Source organism: Vidua macroura, chromosome 11 (assembly GCF_024509145.1).
Source record: "Vidua macroura isolate BioBank_ID:100142 chromosome 11, ASM2450914v1, whole genome shotgun sequence".
Lineage (NCBI taxonomy): Eukaryota > Metazoa > Chordata > Aves > Passeriformes > Viduidae > Vidua > Vidua macroura.
The window spans coordinates 846,207-863,674 of NC_071581.1; the positions used below are offsets into that span (position 1 = coordinate 846,207).

General features: G+C 49.6%; 1 protein-coding gene across 1 annotated transcript in view; it reads right to left on the reverse strand.

Annotated features, from left to right (window-relative positions):
* Positions 1 to 17,468, reverse strand: part of LOC128812983 (hydrocephalus-inducing protein-like) — a 95,421-nt gene that overhangs the window by 45,586 nt on the left and 32,367 nt on the right. The window contains exons 2-10 of the mRNA XM_053987711.1: positions 14,177 to 14,296; positions 12,897 to 13,016; positions 10,991 to 11,125; positions 9,376 to 9,575; positions 6,156 to 6,280; positions 5,828 to 6,032; positions 4,488 to 4,680; positions 3,280 to 3,379; positions 1,933 to 2,051 (exon numbers count right to left, since the gene is read on the reverse strand). Of these exons, the coding sequence (XP_053843686.1) occupies positions 1,933 to 2,051; positions 3,280 to 3,379; positions 4,488 to 4,680; positions 5,828 to 6,032; positions 6,156 to 6,280; positions 9,376 to 9,575; positions 10,991 to 11,125; positions 12,897 to 13,016; positions 14,177 to 14,266 (1,287 nt within the window). The 5' untranslated portion in view covers positions 14,267 to 14,296. The remainder of the gene's footprint in view (positions 1 to 1,932; positions 2,052 to 3,279; positions 3,380 to 4,487; positions 4,681 to 5,827; positions 6,033 to 6,155; positions 6,281 to 9,375; positions 9,576 to 10,990; positions 11,126 to 12,896; positions 13,017 to 14,176; positions 14,297 to 17,468) is intronic.

A 17,468-nucleotide genomic window follows, 5' to 3' on the forward strand; every position in this document is an offset into this window, starting at 1 on the left:
CACGGACATGGGTGTGAAGAATTTGAGGGAATGTGCTGCATGAACTTGTCTGATCATTCGAAATCTATCCATGAAAACATAAAACAAATGCAAAATAGCATCAACAAATTGCAAAAGGTCACAGGATCATGGTGGGATGATTTCACCAACCTTTTTAATCTCTCACCATTGTGGAGGGAGCTTTTGAAGATAGTATTTTATATTCTTACAGGGTTTCTAGTTCTCCTGCTTGTTCTACCGTGCATTTTTCTATGCACTCGGCGGGTCATGGACAAAGTGGCAAGACAAGTCTTCTTGGTGCAAACAGGAGGGGGAGATGTCGGAACCCAAGGTGTCCCTCAGACACTCTTGGATGTTCTGGGCCCAGGGCAGAGGCCTCTGAGACCCTGGCAGGCGGCCAGGGACCCCTGTGGTCTTGAGCCTGACCCATGGAACAATTTACCAACCTTGCAGGAAGAACAAGAAATCACAAAAGTTTAGATATTATAATAGAAGTAGTCACAAGGTGAAAGGTAGGATTTTTTAGTGCTGTACAGGGGGGTTTTAGGCCTTGTACAGGGGGGTCTGAGGTTTGTACATGGGGGTCAGAGGTTCTAAGATGGAGGGATTTGGGCGTGCCCTGTCCTCCTTCTTTCTTCTTCCTATTCTCCATGTTCTTGGTGATGTTGGCACTCACAGATTGGTTTAGAGTAGAAAGTCACTGTTCAACATAGGTAGTAGGCATTGGGGAAAAACTATAAACACCTAATACGTAATATGTGATATAAAAGATGGCACCAGCCCCTCGGGGAGGGGAGAGAGGAGACAGCCAGAGACGGGGACAGACAGAGTCAGGGACAATGTCAGGGAGTCTGTGTGCCTTGAGATAACATGCAATAAACTGCCTTGAGACCGGACGACTGAAGACTGCTGAGTCTTTCTTTGAAGGCACGGGTTGGAGGAGAGACTTCACCACCAGCCGGAGTCACCCCAATCCGGGGAAGGCTCCGACATTATCCCACGGACACAGAGCAGTCCACCTCTGGTCAGCATCACCAAGCTCATTCAGACCTGGCCCTGAGAGCAACGTGGGGTGATTGCAGCTGCGTAGTGAATCACCACAGAGCTGCTGCTGCCCCAGTTAGCAGAGCTCCAACAGTACCATCTACTCATTCACCTTTTCTCATACCATGAAAACAATACATTGATAATGAGGCATCAGCATCTCAATGTATAGACAGCACCATCTTTGGGTAAGAAAAATAAGCGTGTCTTTCCCTTCCACAGTTAAGCTTTTGAAAGTGTCTGGCATGATGTAGTGCTTCATTTTCTACCTCTTTCAGTTGCTTTCTCATGGTTTTGGTTTTTTTTGGGTTTTTTTTTTTGGTTTTGTTTTTTTTTTTTTTGCAAACTTGACACTATTGTGGGGGAGGCAAAGAGGTAGAAAAATCCTTTGCTTTATTCCCAGGAACACGTTTCACTTTCTAGAGCCAGAAATGCACCAAGGCTGAAGTGTGGTGAGGGACTGGTCAGCAAGAGAAAGAACTCCCAAGCTCTTTGCAAGGGCCAGCACTCAGCCAGGAGGCTGGATGACTTTCCTGTGACTTCCAGGAATAAGCAGGAGACACTTGACTGGAAGCTGTTTGCAGTGGACTGAAGCTTAAATGCAGCCAGTGTGTTCCAGCTGCTTCTGAACAGCCCAGTACAAAGGTTTCATATGCCAAGGGGTTGTTTTGCAGGAAGCCTCCCAGCTGATCCCTAAGGAAGGCTGCCCAAAAGCAGGGAGTGGGGCTTCATGAACAACAGACACACCTTTCTGACCCCCCTAGATTTGACCAGTACATCAAATATTCCCTGCTCACAACTGCCCAGGTTGCCAGGAATTCCACAGCTCCACCAGGCTTGCTGCTGCCTCAGGAGCCATCAGGATCCATCCCAAGCCCTGCTGCTCACCTCATAGACGTGGAGGGTGTCAACAAGAATTTTCCCAAGATTCAGTGAAGGACAGCTGAATTCAAGCAAAGGTCCTTGGCCTTCCCCTTTGAGGCGAAGGGTCATCCTGCTCTCACGGCCTGGGGAGAGATGTCCATTTCAGTACAATAATTCCCTCTGTTACACTGCATTTTCCAGGCTGCCTCCGTGCTAGTCCCTGACTCTGAGCTGGATGCAACCAGCTCCTGATGCTGCAGGAGAAGATAAGGACCCTTCTCTTCCCTCAGGACATATCCCTTGGGGCTGACTTGCAATTCCTAACCCATTCCTGGGGCTGGTTTCCAATTTGAGCCACCAGTTTGCTGAGTTTAAAACATCTCAGATGTCCTCCAGTGACGGGCCAAGGAGTAATGGGTAGAAATTGAAAGAAAGGAAATTTAGGTTAGATATTAAGAAGAATTATTTTACTGTGAGGGTGGTGAGACACTGGAGCAGGTTCTCCATGGAAGTTGTGGAGGTTCCAGCCCTGCAAGTGTTCAAAGCCAGGCTGGATGGGGCTTGAAGCCACCAGGTCTAGTGGGAGGTGTCCCTGCCCATGGCAGGGGCCTTGGGACTAGACGAGCTTTAAGGTCCCTTCCATCCTTAACATACTATGATTATGTGGTTTCCTTCCCATGCACTTAGAGGAGCTCTGAAATCCATTCAGTGAAGGCACAAAGCTCATAAAGAGTTTGGCAATCGCCAAACTACCTGGCCCAGCAGCACACGACTTTGTTGCCAAAGTCCTCAACTTCTGGCACTCAGCATTGTGTTTCATTTCCACAGACTGAGCTGCAAGGTGACAATTCCCACACAGGGACAGAAGCAGCTGCTGGCCAAGGGTGCTCCTTCTGCAAACACCCTGGGCTCAGTGGGGCTCAGGCACCTCTGGTCTGGTGGTGTCTGGGCAGTGGGAGGTGATCCAGGGTCAGGGAGCCCATTTCTAACTCAGCTCCTACCACCTGATGATGGAGCCATGTCAAATGGACCCATCCTGGAGGTCAGTGGTCTCTAGAGGGGCTTAGTGCTTGCTCACTAAAGCTCTTCTGCTCTGTAGCTCTTTGGCCTTTGAGGAAATGCTGGCAAAGCCATGGCATGAAAATCTCTCCCTGCACTGCCTGGGTGGTTTTGGGATCAGTAACCCAGACACAGGATTCTGAGCCCTGGCCTTGCACGGGAGACTCCCTGGAAGCTGCAGGGCCAGTGGGGTGTGCCAGCACTGCCCTGCTGACCAGGGACTCTTCCCAGCAGTTACAGGGGAGCCCAGTGGGCTCAGGCTTGCACCATGGCTGCACTGAGGGTGAGAGAAGCAGGGGAAAGGAGCTGTACCTGAGATATTGCAGTAAGCCATACTTTGGTACTTCAGTGCCTCTAGGGGTTTGAAGGTCACCTTGATTTCGGCCGAACAATGCGGCCCAATTTCTCCCTCCTAAAACAGAAAGGGACAGCAAAACATTTCTCTTCAAACTGCATATTTCTTGTTTTCAACCACAGTCCTGTAAGCCTTTATTTAGAGCATCAGTGATGAGTGAACAACTCAAGGAGCCCAAGGAAGCACTCCAAACCCAGCTCAGCACACCGCTGGAAGCTCTCAGTGCTCAGCTGATCAGCTCCCACTCTCCACAATATTCCTACTGCTCTGACACAAGCTCTTGGTCACATCCTGCTGCTGTCAGCTACAGTGGGATGCAACTGCCACTGTGCACTGGTGGCTCTTGGCCTGAGATGGGCCATAGGAGTAGCCAAGGAGGGAACATGATCCCCTTCCTTGAAATACAAATATTAGTTAACCTGTTTTGAAAGAATGCAGAGGTTGGGATTATTCTGGGGTTTACTCCAAGATGAGAAGGGATTTTGCACTGTGCAGACACCAGGCATTCATAATCTCTCACAATGCCAGTACTCAGAATCAGGGTGGGAGGATGTGGCAGTTTGCTTGCACAAACAGAAAAGGAAAAGGTTTTCTGTCCCTGTGTGCAAGAGAACTCATAAGGCCCATTTAAACCTTCCAGCCTTGTGTCCAGGCTCTCAGATGACACTGGGAGGGACACTCAGAAATAGTGCAAGGCGTGGTTACAGGAGGGGATTGGCATTTCTGTGATTAACCTCGGGCTGAATTTGGCCTCCTTTTCCCAGCGAACCATTGCAAGCTTCAGGTCAGTATGTGAACTGGCAGAGCTCCAACACCCTCTGCTAAACCCCAGGCACCACGTGTCGGGGGAGCCCCTGCCTACAATAACTGCTCCCTGTGGACACTGCAAGGACACGCACGGAGCGCCCTTGAGCTCGAGCCCTGGCAGCAGAGCTCGGCTTTGTCAGGCTCCCAGCCCTGCCTTGAGCCTGCAGGGCAGAAATGCTTTCAGCAGGGAGCTCTGCAGCCACACCAGAAACTCCATGTCCTCCCTCTCAGCACATCCAGCCAGCTGAGGATCTGCCGAGTGACCGCATCTGGGGGCAAGGGGGGCGGGGATAGGGTGGGTGGGAGGAGGAAGAGGAGGAGGAGGAGGAGGAAAATGAGGTTCTCAGCTATCACTTACCAATGGCTCAATGAAAAAAACTTCATCGGAGAACAGCATGGGGTCTTGTTGCACCTTTGCCACCTCCTCCTCGACCACGCTCTTCAGGATGCCAATGCGATCTTTACAAAAGCCCTTCACCTTCCGTATTTTTTCCTCCTCCATGGAAGTTTCCACCCACACCTCACTTGGCACGCGCAGCGAATTACACTGCCTGCAGCCACAGGGAGACACAAGGCCAGCAGATCGTTTAATAAGCCACATATTTGCAGAGAGAAGTGTGAGTGCAGGAGAGCAAAGCACTTGGGAAGGAGCAGCAGCAGCTCCCCAGCAAGGGCTGACCCCAAGCCATGGGGGTCCCACATGGATCAGAGGATAACTTGCTGTTCACTGGCACAGCAGGTAGTTTTACTTCACACTTGCAAGCTCAGGAGACATTTCCAAAGCCAGCAGCCCTCAAGAGAACCTCCTGGCTCAAAGCCTCTGCCAAAACTGAGGGAGAATCCACCAGCCACCTCAGCTGGCTTTTCCTACCACTGAGTTGCTCGGGGGAGGCAGATAAAGATCATGGAGCACCCCCTGGGAAGGGGAGAGGAAGCTGGGTTGCAGCTACGTGTTACCAGCATCACTCTTTGTTTCTGCCATTTTGGACCTGCCCTGTTCCCTACTCTGCCTTTCACATGAGCATCCCAGAGCACTTCCAAAGGAAATGGATGAATTCAGGCACTGCCGCCCTTCAGCGACATTCAAGGTTTTATATGCAATATGCATGAAAACAGAGGCTCTGAGAGGGGAAGGGACTTTGTTGTGCAGGAGGGAACAGCAAACTCCTGTAGAGACCTTTGCATGATCCCATCCCAGTGCATGGTAGTAAATGTCATGAGAGGGAAAGGATCCTGCACAATCTCATTAAAAAGTCCTCTCTGCTCTGAGATCTCAAAAGCTTCACTGACAGCAGGACAGGAGGAGACAACCAGCCTGGATGGGCAAGGAGGTTTTGAAGGAACTAAGGGAAAAAAAGAGGGTGCATCACCTTTGGAAAGAGGGGCTGGCAACTCAGGAAATGTTTAAGGATGTTGCCAGGTCATGTAGGAAGATGATTAGAGAGGCAAAAGCTCAATTAGAACTTGAGGAAATCCAGTCATTGCAATCAACCTTTCCTTCCCAAAATGCCATGGTTGGAGTATAAATGGAACTGGAATGCTAAGTGCTGAGCTCCTGAAGCCCAGGGACACACACCCTCGTGCCAGGGATGGTTTACTTGGCCTAAACCATTCAAAAGCACCAACAGCCCCCTGAGGCCATACGTTAGTTTCAGTCTTGGGCCATGTCTCTCACTGAAATGCATCTTTCAAACCAACCTCCTCTTCACTTCATTCTCGTCTTCCTCATCAAGAAAAGTCTTCCACTGGAAGTGGGCTGTGATGTTACTCCTGTTTTCGATGAACACGGTTGTGTGGTTTGACATGGTGATGAAAGTCTTCTCAACCTCCACGGAACTTGTGCTCAACCCAAGGTTGAGATCTACAGCTTCTCCATGGAGCTTTGTGTGGATCCTTTCTTCACCTGGAACAAAGCAAGGGGGACTCTTTGCTCAGCTCAGTGGCTGATGGAAGCACAAGGGGGATGGGACAACAGGGAGTGATGGGGCAGAACTGTCCTGTGCCCTGTGCAGGGCCCAGCACTCACCTGTGTTGCAGCACGCTACCAGGGACCCGAAATGGTCACCATTCGTCAGCGGGTGAAATCCCACTGTCACCTGCATGCTGTCACCAGCGCCCAGAGTTCCCGTGGCTGGAACCACGAAGAAAGGACTGCAACACAGAGAGAGGGATCAGGACTCGGGGGGACACCTGGGCATGAGATTCCTTCTGCAGTGCAGCTCACTTCAGCTCACTTGGGCAAGCAGGGAGCAAACCAACCAGTCAGCAGGAGACAGACAGAACAGGCAGGATCAGAAACAGCCACTGACCCACTTCTGAGCAGATCCAGCCCTCAGAGGATCCTGTGGGTAAAAGGACCTCATCTCCCCCATACTCTGCATCCAGCCCTCTGCAATGAGACTCAAGGGTCCGACTGCCAGCAATCCCATCAGAGAATGGTTTGTGAAAAGCACGGAGAGGGTTCAGAGCTGTCTGCATGCACAACTTGACACTCACTGCCTCAGGAATTTCTCTTTTCCTGCTGCCTATAAACCTCATTGCAAGAGATGCAAATGTTAGGGCACTACCTGTCCTGTGAGATTACAGCCTGGAATCAGACAGGGAGAAGGAACTTCTCCTTGAAGACCAAAGAATAGCTACTGTTGAATTTGCAGTGTGGTTCTTTGGTTTATTTTACCTTGAAAATGTCCTGATTTAGCCTAAAAGGGCACATTTTACCAGCATTTCAGTGAAAGCTGCTCTAAGAAAAGGAGCAGTCAAAACTCTGAAAGAGTGCAAATGCAGATTAGAGCAACACAGTGACATGGAAACCCAAAGGAGGATGCCATTTACAATCTGAAGGATCTGGTCCCAGCTAAATGAAGCACCATTAGCAGAAGCACATCAAGGAAACAGAACAGGAGCTTTCTATTTACCAGCCATGCAGCCTGGGACTGTGGGTCGTCACCCAGGCTGGTATCTGTTTGATTGGCCCAGCAGAGAAACTCTGTGTAATGTGTTGGAAATAATGATGCAAACGTGTTGGTGCACTTTGGATTTAACAGGAGCAATTAGGATTGGTCACCAGGTAAAGAGCTCTTGCCTGACAAACGCAAGACTCTGTGCTTTGATGCTCAGGGACAGCTCAGGGAAATGTGCTTCTGCCCAGCAGCTGCTGGGCTTTGTGCTCTTCTACAGCCCCACTGAGGAAACAAAAGTTCCTGGCCTCGGTGCTTTGCTGGTGGCCAATCTGTCACTTAGAAGTGTGTTCTGGGGAGTTTGGTGATGAATGCATCACACACAAAAATAAAGAGAACATCTGGCAAGCTGAACTTGATTCATGTCAGTTGCTTCAGGTTCTGCTCATTAAGGATCTATTGCTGCAAGGATGGGCCTGGCCTGTTCCCATTACCACTAGTGGGAACATCACTACTGGCTGATGGAGAAGCCTTGGGCCAGCAATGTTTATGTGCTGGACATGAGACTTTGGAGGGAGGGGAGGAAAGACAAGGCCCCACCAGCCCCAGAGCCAGATTAGTGTACGTGCTCCTGCATCTGCCCCGGGAGTGATGCCAGGACTGCTGCAGGTCTCTGCTGGGGCTTGGGGCAATCAGTGCCTGGTGTGGGCAAGGCACAGGATTTTTTCTTATTCTTTTGCCAGGGATTTCACCAGGACAGAGAAACTGCCAGTTAAGGGAATCCCTGGCCACACTTCAGCACTCCATTCCATTCCATTCCATTCCATTCCATTCCATTCCATTCCATTCCATTCCCACTGCTGCCCCATGTTACATGCTCCTGCCCTCAGATGGCAGGATGGGAATAACATTCCTGGGGGTGACTTCAGGGGTTGTCTGAGAAAGAAGGTATCTTCTTATTTTCAAATTATCAGGAGAAGAAGATCCAGCCAAGTCCAGGACTCAGTTTCAGGACTGAAAAACTGAGTGCAAATCAGCCCCTGCATCTTCTACATCCCTGGGTTGTACCCAGCAGACTCCTATGTTACTGCTGTAGCAGTCATCTCTCACACAGACCTGGCTCCCCAAGACCCAAGGACACAAGCTCTACAGCTAAACTTAACTCCTCTGAATTTCAGCCAACATCACTAAGCTGTTCCCTGAGCCCACAGATAGAAGAGCTGTGAAGGAGACATCCCTCATACTGTAATAACCAAATGAAAACCACTGCCAAGAGATGGGGCTGGCAGGCTAAATTTTGGCCTTTTATCTGTAAATTGTGAGCTGTTCCTTAAGACACTTCTCATCCTGTTAGATGTGCCCTTTCAGTGAATCACTACTGCACCCAACAGGCAGAAAAGATAAGGTATGGAGGGGGTTTTAATAGGTTGTTTTCTTCTACTTTTTAACTAGGTCCATTTGTATGTTTTCTTGTATGGCATCTCAAGACAGGTCCAGATCTCCCAATGGCACCTTGCAATCCCCAGACACTGGTCTTGCTTTGAGCAGTGTGTCTGCTCAGATGATTTCCAGAGGTCCCCTCCAGCAGAAGTTATTCTGTACTTTCCTAAATCAGCCCAACTGCTCTTCACATATTCCTTAAACATCTCCTCTTTCCTATACACCTGTGCATGTACCTATGGGCATGTGGCATATTGACAGGCATTAGAGGAGCTCGACCTGCAGGAAAGTTCCCAAAGAAGAATTCATGATCTTTTGGCAAACATTTAACACAAACCAAAAAGAAAAGACGGCAGAAACACAGCAACTTCAGAGTATTTAGAAAGAAATCTCAATGAAAGGGGGCACAACCTTATTCAGAGATTTAAATCATCTGTTTGAAATTTTAAACTGGCTTTCAAAGGTTCATCATGGAACAGAAGAGGTGACTGATGCCCTCAGCTGACAAGGGAAATCAGGTCAGCTTTAAGTAACAGGAAGTGCACCGGCTGCCTGCAGCACAGCTCAGGGGACCACTGGAAAGCCACGTGCCCATGGCCTCCCAGAGAATGGCTCTATTTGGCTGACAGTGCTGAGTAAGCATTTCAGAAGCTGCTTGTGCTCAGGAGGGTGCAAGCCAGCTACTAACATGTTCCAGCACCCTCCAGGAAATCTGGGACAGAGAAAGCTCAAAGGCTGCATCCTGCTAAGAACACTGAAAGCAAGAGCAGATGCCATCCATCCTGCTCACTTCCAGCCAGGGCTGCAGGGCAGCAGCGGCGATGCTCTGGTTCCTTTTGCTGCTCTTTCCCAACTCTGTTATCACCCAAGGGTGATATCCTCTGCACAAAAAGAGATGAGCTGCCTCACCTCTGGGTGCTCAGCTGGTAATGAGCTTCCAGGTTACCAGTGTTGCGAACCAGCAGAGTCTTCTGGGTGCTGTACTTGACTGGACACTTCAGGAAGTCCAGGTGGTCAGGGAATTCCAGGATAGCTTTGGCACCAATGGCCCGAATTGGCACAACTATCCTTTCCTTTGCAGTCATGCAGACGAGCTCGTGGGAATAATCCTGCAGGAAAAGAAACTAGCTCAGCACAGGGCATTTAGTGCCATCCCCGTGGCAGAAGAAAAATCATTTCTATAACCCTTCAAGGTGTCAGGTTACCTATTCCACCCTAAAATGAACACTAAATTCTACTAACACGTCACATTTTAAAGACACCAGTGCACTTTGCAAAACCTATCTCAGTGGCATTAAGCTCTTGTGCCACTTGAGTCATACAAAGAACTGCCCTAGGCCACCATAATTTTTACTCTAAATTTTAATGATGTAAAATAATTCCTAAGTTCCTTCTAAGGAACATGGAGCTAGGGAACACAGGACATTCCTCTTTAGGTTTCTATATACCCACTGTCTGAGAATAGGACAAAGTGTTAAACTGACTCTAAGAAGCAGAAGGAAGATGAGGAAACAGCTGCACCCAAAGAGATCCTGCACCTCTGGCCTGGTGTAGAAAGATCAGTTGGCTCAGAACTCCCCTCTAACTTTGCCTCTCCAGGCAAGTCAGGAGAAGAACAGTGCTAAGAGGTGGCAGGATGCTGTTGGAAAGAGCCTCTCTCTGCTTTCCTGCAAGGCTTCCTCCCTTCCATGCCATGTCCCAAACCCTTCTGTATCAACAAGCCTCCGGATCACAGCACTGAGATCAGACTTGCCAGGGCCCCAGCACTGGTGTTCAAACCTCCCCACAAAAGCAGGTTTGGCACGGAATGGGTGCCAGCTGACAGAGCCACCACAGTGACAGGCATGAAGACAGAGCCACAGCAGTGTCACTGCCACAGGCTCTGGGCTCACAGCTCTGCCTGCAGGTTGTACCTGCCCTATACAAGCTCTTTCAGGCAGGTGTCCAAGTCCCCTGCAGCTCACCAACCTCCTGCTGACTAAGGGCACCTAGAGCCCAGTGTGCCTGTGCCAGGCTGGGCTCACGGGCACAGCACATCCTCTGTCCTGGCCCTGCAGCTGTATCACGGTCAGTTGTGCTCTGGGACAGCACAGCTGCAAGGCTGGAGAACAGAGGGTGTGAAAAAGCACTGTCTTTGCTCCAGCCCAGGGTGAGGCAGGGAAGCTGTTGCCAGTCAGGAAGGAGGAAAGCTCTCCGACCTCTTTGCCCCTCTAGTGTGTTCCATAATAATTAAAGCCCTTCCACTGTACCTAGAGATGGCCGAACATCTATCAGCACCCCTCTGTCATTTTCATACTGTTCCCTGTGCATCTTCCCTTGGGAATGCTCAGGAATGTGCAGGGAGGGGAAGCAGAGCCTGTCAGGCCCAGGTGCAGTGCCTGACAGCACGTGCCAAGCAACGAGTGGCGGCAGGCTGCCTGCCCACAGCCTGGAGCCAAGCTCACAGCATGGAATGGGCTGTACCCAGGGTGCAGGGAAAACAGTGGCTTTGGAGGTAATTCTGTTTTGGCTCCTCCAGGCTCACCTTGATCTCATCAGGGGTAAAGCGGATGCGCACACGGGCAGACGCGCCCGGTGGCACGATGTGGTACACATCACTGGGGCACGCCAGCTCGAAATAAGGTGAGCTCTCCATGCAGACCTTCACCATCCCAGAAATCTGCAAGAAAGACATGAAACGATGATTTTGCCACTTGTAGAAACAGGACGAGAGGAGAGCTGTCCGTGCCCTGGTGACATCTGTCCTTGACCCCTTTTCCAAAGCACCTTCAGCTGTGGAGGTACAGGCACATAATTCACAAGGGTGAACTTGAATCCCCTCTGTCTGGGTCCAGCACTTTGGCCAGGGGCAGTAGGGCAGTGCGTGGTGGGAAGGAAGGGCCAAGCAGGTCAGCACCAGCAGGACGGAGACAGAGCACCTGAACCAAGTCATCTGCATATTCAACAAGGCCAAAAAACCTGCTGGCTTCTGCCAGCACACAGCCATGCAGTAGTCGTGTTCCAGAGGGGGAATGTGCTGCCTGAAGGCAAAACAGCACATTATCCTGGGGGAAGGAAGAAATTCCCTTTTAACAGATCAGGTTTGGGTAGGGACGTTCTGGGGATAGAGTCATGCAGGCAGAGCAGCAAGAGAGGAGACCAAACACTGTGGCCTTGCTGGGAATAAAAGCAAACCTGAAAAGCAAAAGAAGGAACACAGCAAGACAATCCCTAAAACAAGGAGATGGCAAAAGAGAATTTAAATGGGCAGTAAAGCAGCAAGGAAGAATCATAAAACCATGAGAGCAATCAGCTTGCCAAAAGCGATGGAAACACAGACAGGCTGTGCCTATCGACTGTGGGCTTCAAAGGCACTTTCTGCCTGGAGAAACATGACCAGCACTGGCTGGCAGTGTGGTTCCAGTATTAAAAGCCAATCTTGGCTCTCCAGGGGTTCTTGCTGCCTGTGCAGGCAAGCTGGGCTGCTGGGCATTCCTACCTGCAGCCAGCAGGCCAGGTTCTGCCCTCTGGGACATACAGACACAGCAAACATGCATTTTCTAGCACACAGATATCAACCCCTGAGCACCAAAATGCTCTCCAAAAGTCTAACCCAGGCGATTTTGGCTCCCTCCTGTCTCTTCCCACCAGCCCACTCTTGGCACAGGGCTCATCTGGGAAAATGTTTCCCTGACTGAAATTCAAATGGTCTCCATTTTCCTCTTTACAGTGGAACACAACTGGTGACATTTTTCAGCTTTTTCCCCTCTCAACTCTCTTGGGAAACTGCAAAACAATCACAAGTGAAAGCGAAAACCTCCAGGAGCACACGGCTTTGGATGTGCTGTGGTTCTCCAAAGGGAAAGCAGAGCACCATGTTGCTTTTGGAAAAGCTGAGCAGAGCTGAATGAAGTTTAGCAGGAGCCTGAAGTGGCACCTAAAGGCCTCCCACTGCATCTGCTACATCAGCCTGATTCCAGGGCTGTTTCAGAGCACACTTCCTGCAGTGCCAATGCCATTAATGAGAAGTGATTCCAGCATAAAGTGGAGAAGACTCAGCCCCTGAGCTTTGACTGTGAGCTGCACAAAGGGAGCCAAACAGGCTGAGAGAGACAGAGATTCCTACCAGGAACCAAGATTAACCAAGGAGACACAGGATGTGGTATACAGTCAAGGCAAAGCTTGAGAGCAGGTAAGAACCCTCAACATTCCTATCACTCCAGAGTTTTCAAGAGAAGGAAACTCCTTTGGGATAGATACCATCAACGCATGGCCAAAATCAGGGGAGAATTCCCAGCACAGGAAGATTTCCACCATCTTGCAGAACAAAGGTGCTGAGACATTTTCTTCTGCATGTGCTGCAGCAGATAACTTGCTTTGCTGTACACTCTGGGAATAACAGCACTCTCCTCTTCCAGCACAGAGTTAAAGCTCCAGGTGCCGGCACTTACCTTGTCCTTATTCATGAAGGACAGTGCCATTTCAGAGACCTCATGGGCGACGAAGTTCTGAAATACCATCTCTGGTGGGGAAACCCGAAACAAGCTCTGTTTCAGGGCAACTGGTGGCAGCTGGAGAGGCGAGAGAGAGCAGGGAGAGGTTCAGCTGCTGGGAGGAAGGTTCATGAAGGACAATCTTACACTGATCCCAGTGAAGTACAGACTCTGCGTGAGCACGTCTGCCCAGCCCACACTGGGGTAACAGTGGCTCACCCACCTCTGCTCTGAGCTGAGCAAGAGCTGCTTGATCAGCTCAGAGCAGGCTCGAGCCAAGCTGCTCTTCTGGCATGTATTTCTCCGGGTTTCCTTCTCCAGAGTGCCAGGCAGCACTTTCCTTAAGCACAGCCCTGTGCCCACTGGGGCACTGACTGAGCACTCATGGAGTAAGTAAAACCCAAGAATTTACTCTATGGGAACCAATTTTGGGATGTCCTTTACTCTGAGACAGGGAAACAAAGGCCCACACAACTGCAAATATTTTTTTTTTTTTTTTTTTGATCTAGAACTTAGGCATCAGTAAGAAAAGAACAGTACCAGAAGAGGTGTGAAAGATGAGGTGATATTTGGCTGAGGCCAAAAGGTTATTAAGTGAAAGAATGGAATTTGTTGGTTCTATGTGTTGTTTGTGGTTTGGATTTGTTCAGGTTGGTTTGTTGGGTGTTGCTGTGAGCTGGGAGAAGGACAGGGTTGAAGACCTGACCAAAAGGAAGTAGGATGAGAGGGAAGGGGAGGCGAGTCTCCTTTACATCTGGCAGCCTGCAAAATCTAACAGCCTGGCAGGGTCCAACACATTGTTCCAACCCAGAGCATGAATGCAATTTGTTTTGTTCAATCTGCAGTAATTACTGCAGGTCCTCGGCCTTCAAAGGCCAACGCTGCCACTCTGGAGGGAATCCTATGACCCCGAGCATTTGATGGTGACCACACCAAAGTAAGAGGTGGCTACTTCAGCAGGAGAATGGCAAATGGCAATTTTGTGCCTTTGTGTCCCTAGCCTTCCCCCCACTCTTTTAGCAATGGCAGCTACACTCCAGCACACCCCAGCAGCTTCAGCAGAGGTTGTTTGTGTTGGCTTAGTGCAGATCAGGACTCCCAGTCCACCACTACCAGCAGTTTACAATGACAACAGGACCTGGACACTGAGGTGTTTTGCTGGAGGCAAGCCTGTCACAAGCACACACCCTCCTCAAACTTCACATCAAACAGAAAGGAAAAGAGCAGGAAAAGGCTACCTTTGGGCGAGTCTCGCTCATGTCTAGAAATGGGCTAATTCTGGGCAGAATACTCCCCACAGTGCCGTGGGGAGTATCCTCCTTCTTCATGTTGAGAATCTGGAACTTAGAGGGAATCAGCTGAAAGGCAAAAAAAAAAAAAACAAAAATAAAAAACAAAAAAAAACAAAAACAAAAACAAACAAAAAACCCCACACCAAATCAGCAAGAGCATCAGAAATGTGCTTGTTCAGAAAAGCTTCAGAAAAGCTTTTCCTGAACAAGTAGCACTGGTGAATAATTTGTGATCACTAGGCACTAGGACAGTTCTGGAAGCCCTGGAAGTTACCTGCTGAAATACTTAGCACCAATAAATTAATAATACAGAGTGCAATACACATACTCCAACCACATGGCTGTGTCCCATTAGTCTCTCTGTGATTTGATGTGACATGTTTGGGGATTTCTGCTCTTTGGGCATTTGTTTCCTCATTGGATTGAGGCAGTGACCTTTTCAGAGAGTGGGGAGGAGCTCTCAGAACTCCCCTAACTCCATCCCTGCACAGCACTCAAAGCTCACAGCGAGGAGATAGCACTGCTGGGTGAATCCAAGAGAAGCAAGAAAGCAAAGTTGTACCAAGAGTGAGGTGCACAGGAATGTGCCCAAGTTTTCGTTCTCTCTGTTCATTAGCATTTGTTTTCTCTCTCTGGGCTCACAGGCCCCTCCACAGAAGAAAACAGAGGGATCTCCTGGAGAGAGCCTCAGCAGTGGGGCATCTTCAGTCAAGTGAGCTCCAGACGGCCAAGGGACCTTTGTGGCCCTGGCTCCAGTGCTGCCTGCAGGGCTGGATCTGCGCCCACACAGGAGATGAGAGAGAACAGCTGGCTGGGAAGCTCTTCCAGCTGGGACCAGCCGTGTCTCTCAAGGCTTTGGGCAGAGTTGGAGCTTCCCCCTCCCCCACGTGCCTGGGTGCCCAAGGGCAGGTTGGTCAGAGCAGCACAGGTGAGTGCCCAGCCTGACAGAAGGAATTGCTGTGGCAAAGGGAAAGGGAAAGAAGCACATGCTCAGGGCTTCAGCTGCACATTGGTTTCACTTGGCTCCGGTGGCACAGCCAGGCAGGATGCTGGACTGTCCCTGAAACATCACACAGCGTTCCCTACTGCACCAGGACAGCCCCCACCAAGGGCCAGGAGCACGGCACAAAGAGGTGGGGAGGGGGTCTGCAGCTTCACAGGCTGCTGACAACAGGGGCGGGGAGAGGAGGGACATGAGGGGAGTTTCCAGCCTTAACACAGCCCCAGTGGCTACTCACAGTCTCAGGCTTCAGTCTTTCCCTGAGCAGAAGACGAGGGCTCGGTGTCTTTTTCGGGGATCCAGAAGCCATTTTGGAAGGAGGATGTTGCAGATGAGCGACAATGCCTCAGCAAAACTGGAAGGAGCAACAATGGAACTCTGAAAATCCACAACCCAATTCATGGCAGAGTCAAGGCATATATTGGTGCTAAAATTTTTATATGATTTGAAAGTAGCTAAGTGCTTGTTTGGCATAAGTAGCTAGTATTGTTAGGCCTCTAGTTTAACTTTATTTGAACTATATGGCTACACTGTGCAATTCAAAGATGGCTCATTCTGAAACCTGGAGCTAAAAAGCTGAACATTAATAATAGTTAGAACAGACAAAGCTGTTGCTTAAATATTACTTAAAAATAGCTCAAGTGGACCTCCTCTTCTTTAGGCTAAACAACCGCTGCTCTCTCAGCTGCTCCTCACAGGACTTGTGAAAGACTATTATGGAATATTAAGGCTAATGGCTTAAATATTGAGATAAAGGACTTTTTGCCCATTGTGACAAAACTGCATAAAGAAGCTGCGACCACCCAAGCCCACCCTTCCCTGAAAACGCCTCCTGACTGGAACTTGGGACTGTGAGTTAAGCTGCCTAAGGGAACTTGAGACAAGATAAAGGTGACACAACTGTCCTAGTAGTTCAGGTCTGGGGAGAAGTGAACAAGGCTGAGGGAGAAAAATGTATCCACAACAATGCCAAACCCAGCAGCTGTCCTGAAAATCAGCTCTGCCTGCCTTCAGGCTGGGCAAGTCATAGCCACAGACTCGTCTGCTGAAGCCAGGTTTGCATACAAACCTCCCATCAACAGAGGGGAAGAAGGAAATTTTGGGTGTGCAGCGTAAGCTCTGGTAAGATGCAGTGGACACCCATCCTCCCTCACACAAACTGGCTCAGCTCTAAAACCCCCCACCCCCAGAAGGCCACATCCAGGGCACATTCCCATGAGGGGCAGCTGAGGGGGTGTCATAACCCATCAAAGACCTCCAAAGTGCCCCCAGACCCATGCCTGAGGCCTTGCACCAGATGACTGCATGGCATGCCACGTAACACAACAGACCTGAAAATCCAGAACCCAATTCACGGCAGACTCCAAGGATATACTGGTGCTCAAGATTTGATATTATTGAAAAGGAGCAAGAGACAGAGTCCAACTTGCCCCACCCCAGGGAGGTACCTGGGCAGTCCCACCTTGCCCAAATCTGCATTAATCCCCTGGAGTCTTACATTTTGTGGGACCTCACCACAGAGAAGACCAGAAGAGGATTTCGTGGGTTGGGTGGGATCCATGGAATGGTGATGTTTTCTACTAAATCTGTCTCTGTCACTCTCTTTCTTCCCCTCTTTCCAGCCCCCTCCCTCCCCACTCCTTTTTCTATTTCTTTCTCTCTCTCTTCCTCTTCTTTTCTTTCTCCTCTCTCTCTTCACAATTATTGTTACATAAAATCCAGACTATCAACTTTGACATATGATCTCATTTTGCACCTTAATTCAGGGGCATCTCCTTTAATAATTTTAATAACCAGATCATAAAAACGCACTGAAACTTGAACAGAACTCATTCACCTTTAAACCGTTTAAGTAAATATTATAGGAAAAAAAAAGTATAGACTAGTATATTTAGGAAACGTTGATTAAAAAGCACCATCAGTAGACTATATCTTGTTCATCCACTCAGCTGGACATGCCACTGAACTGAAGACTGGCATTATCCCATCCTGTATTTCCCTTTGACATTCTCTTTTAGAGCACAGACGTGGCAAAACCAGAAAGTACAGCTTGAGTCAGTCTTTACCTTCCACCGGAATTCAGGAGTCCTCGCAAAGACCAATTCTCCGCGAATCCACTGGACTCGCTCGCAGAGACCAATGCTCCGCGAACAATTCGCGTGGCGAATCGCCGAGTGCAGCCGCCTGAACGCGCCGGGGCTGCGAACAACCAGCCGGGAGCGAGCTCTGGGCAGCTGA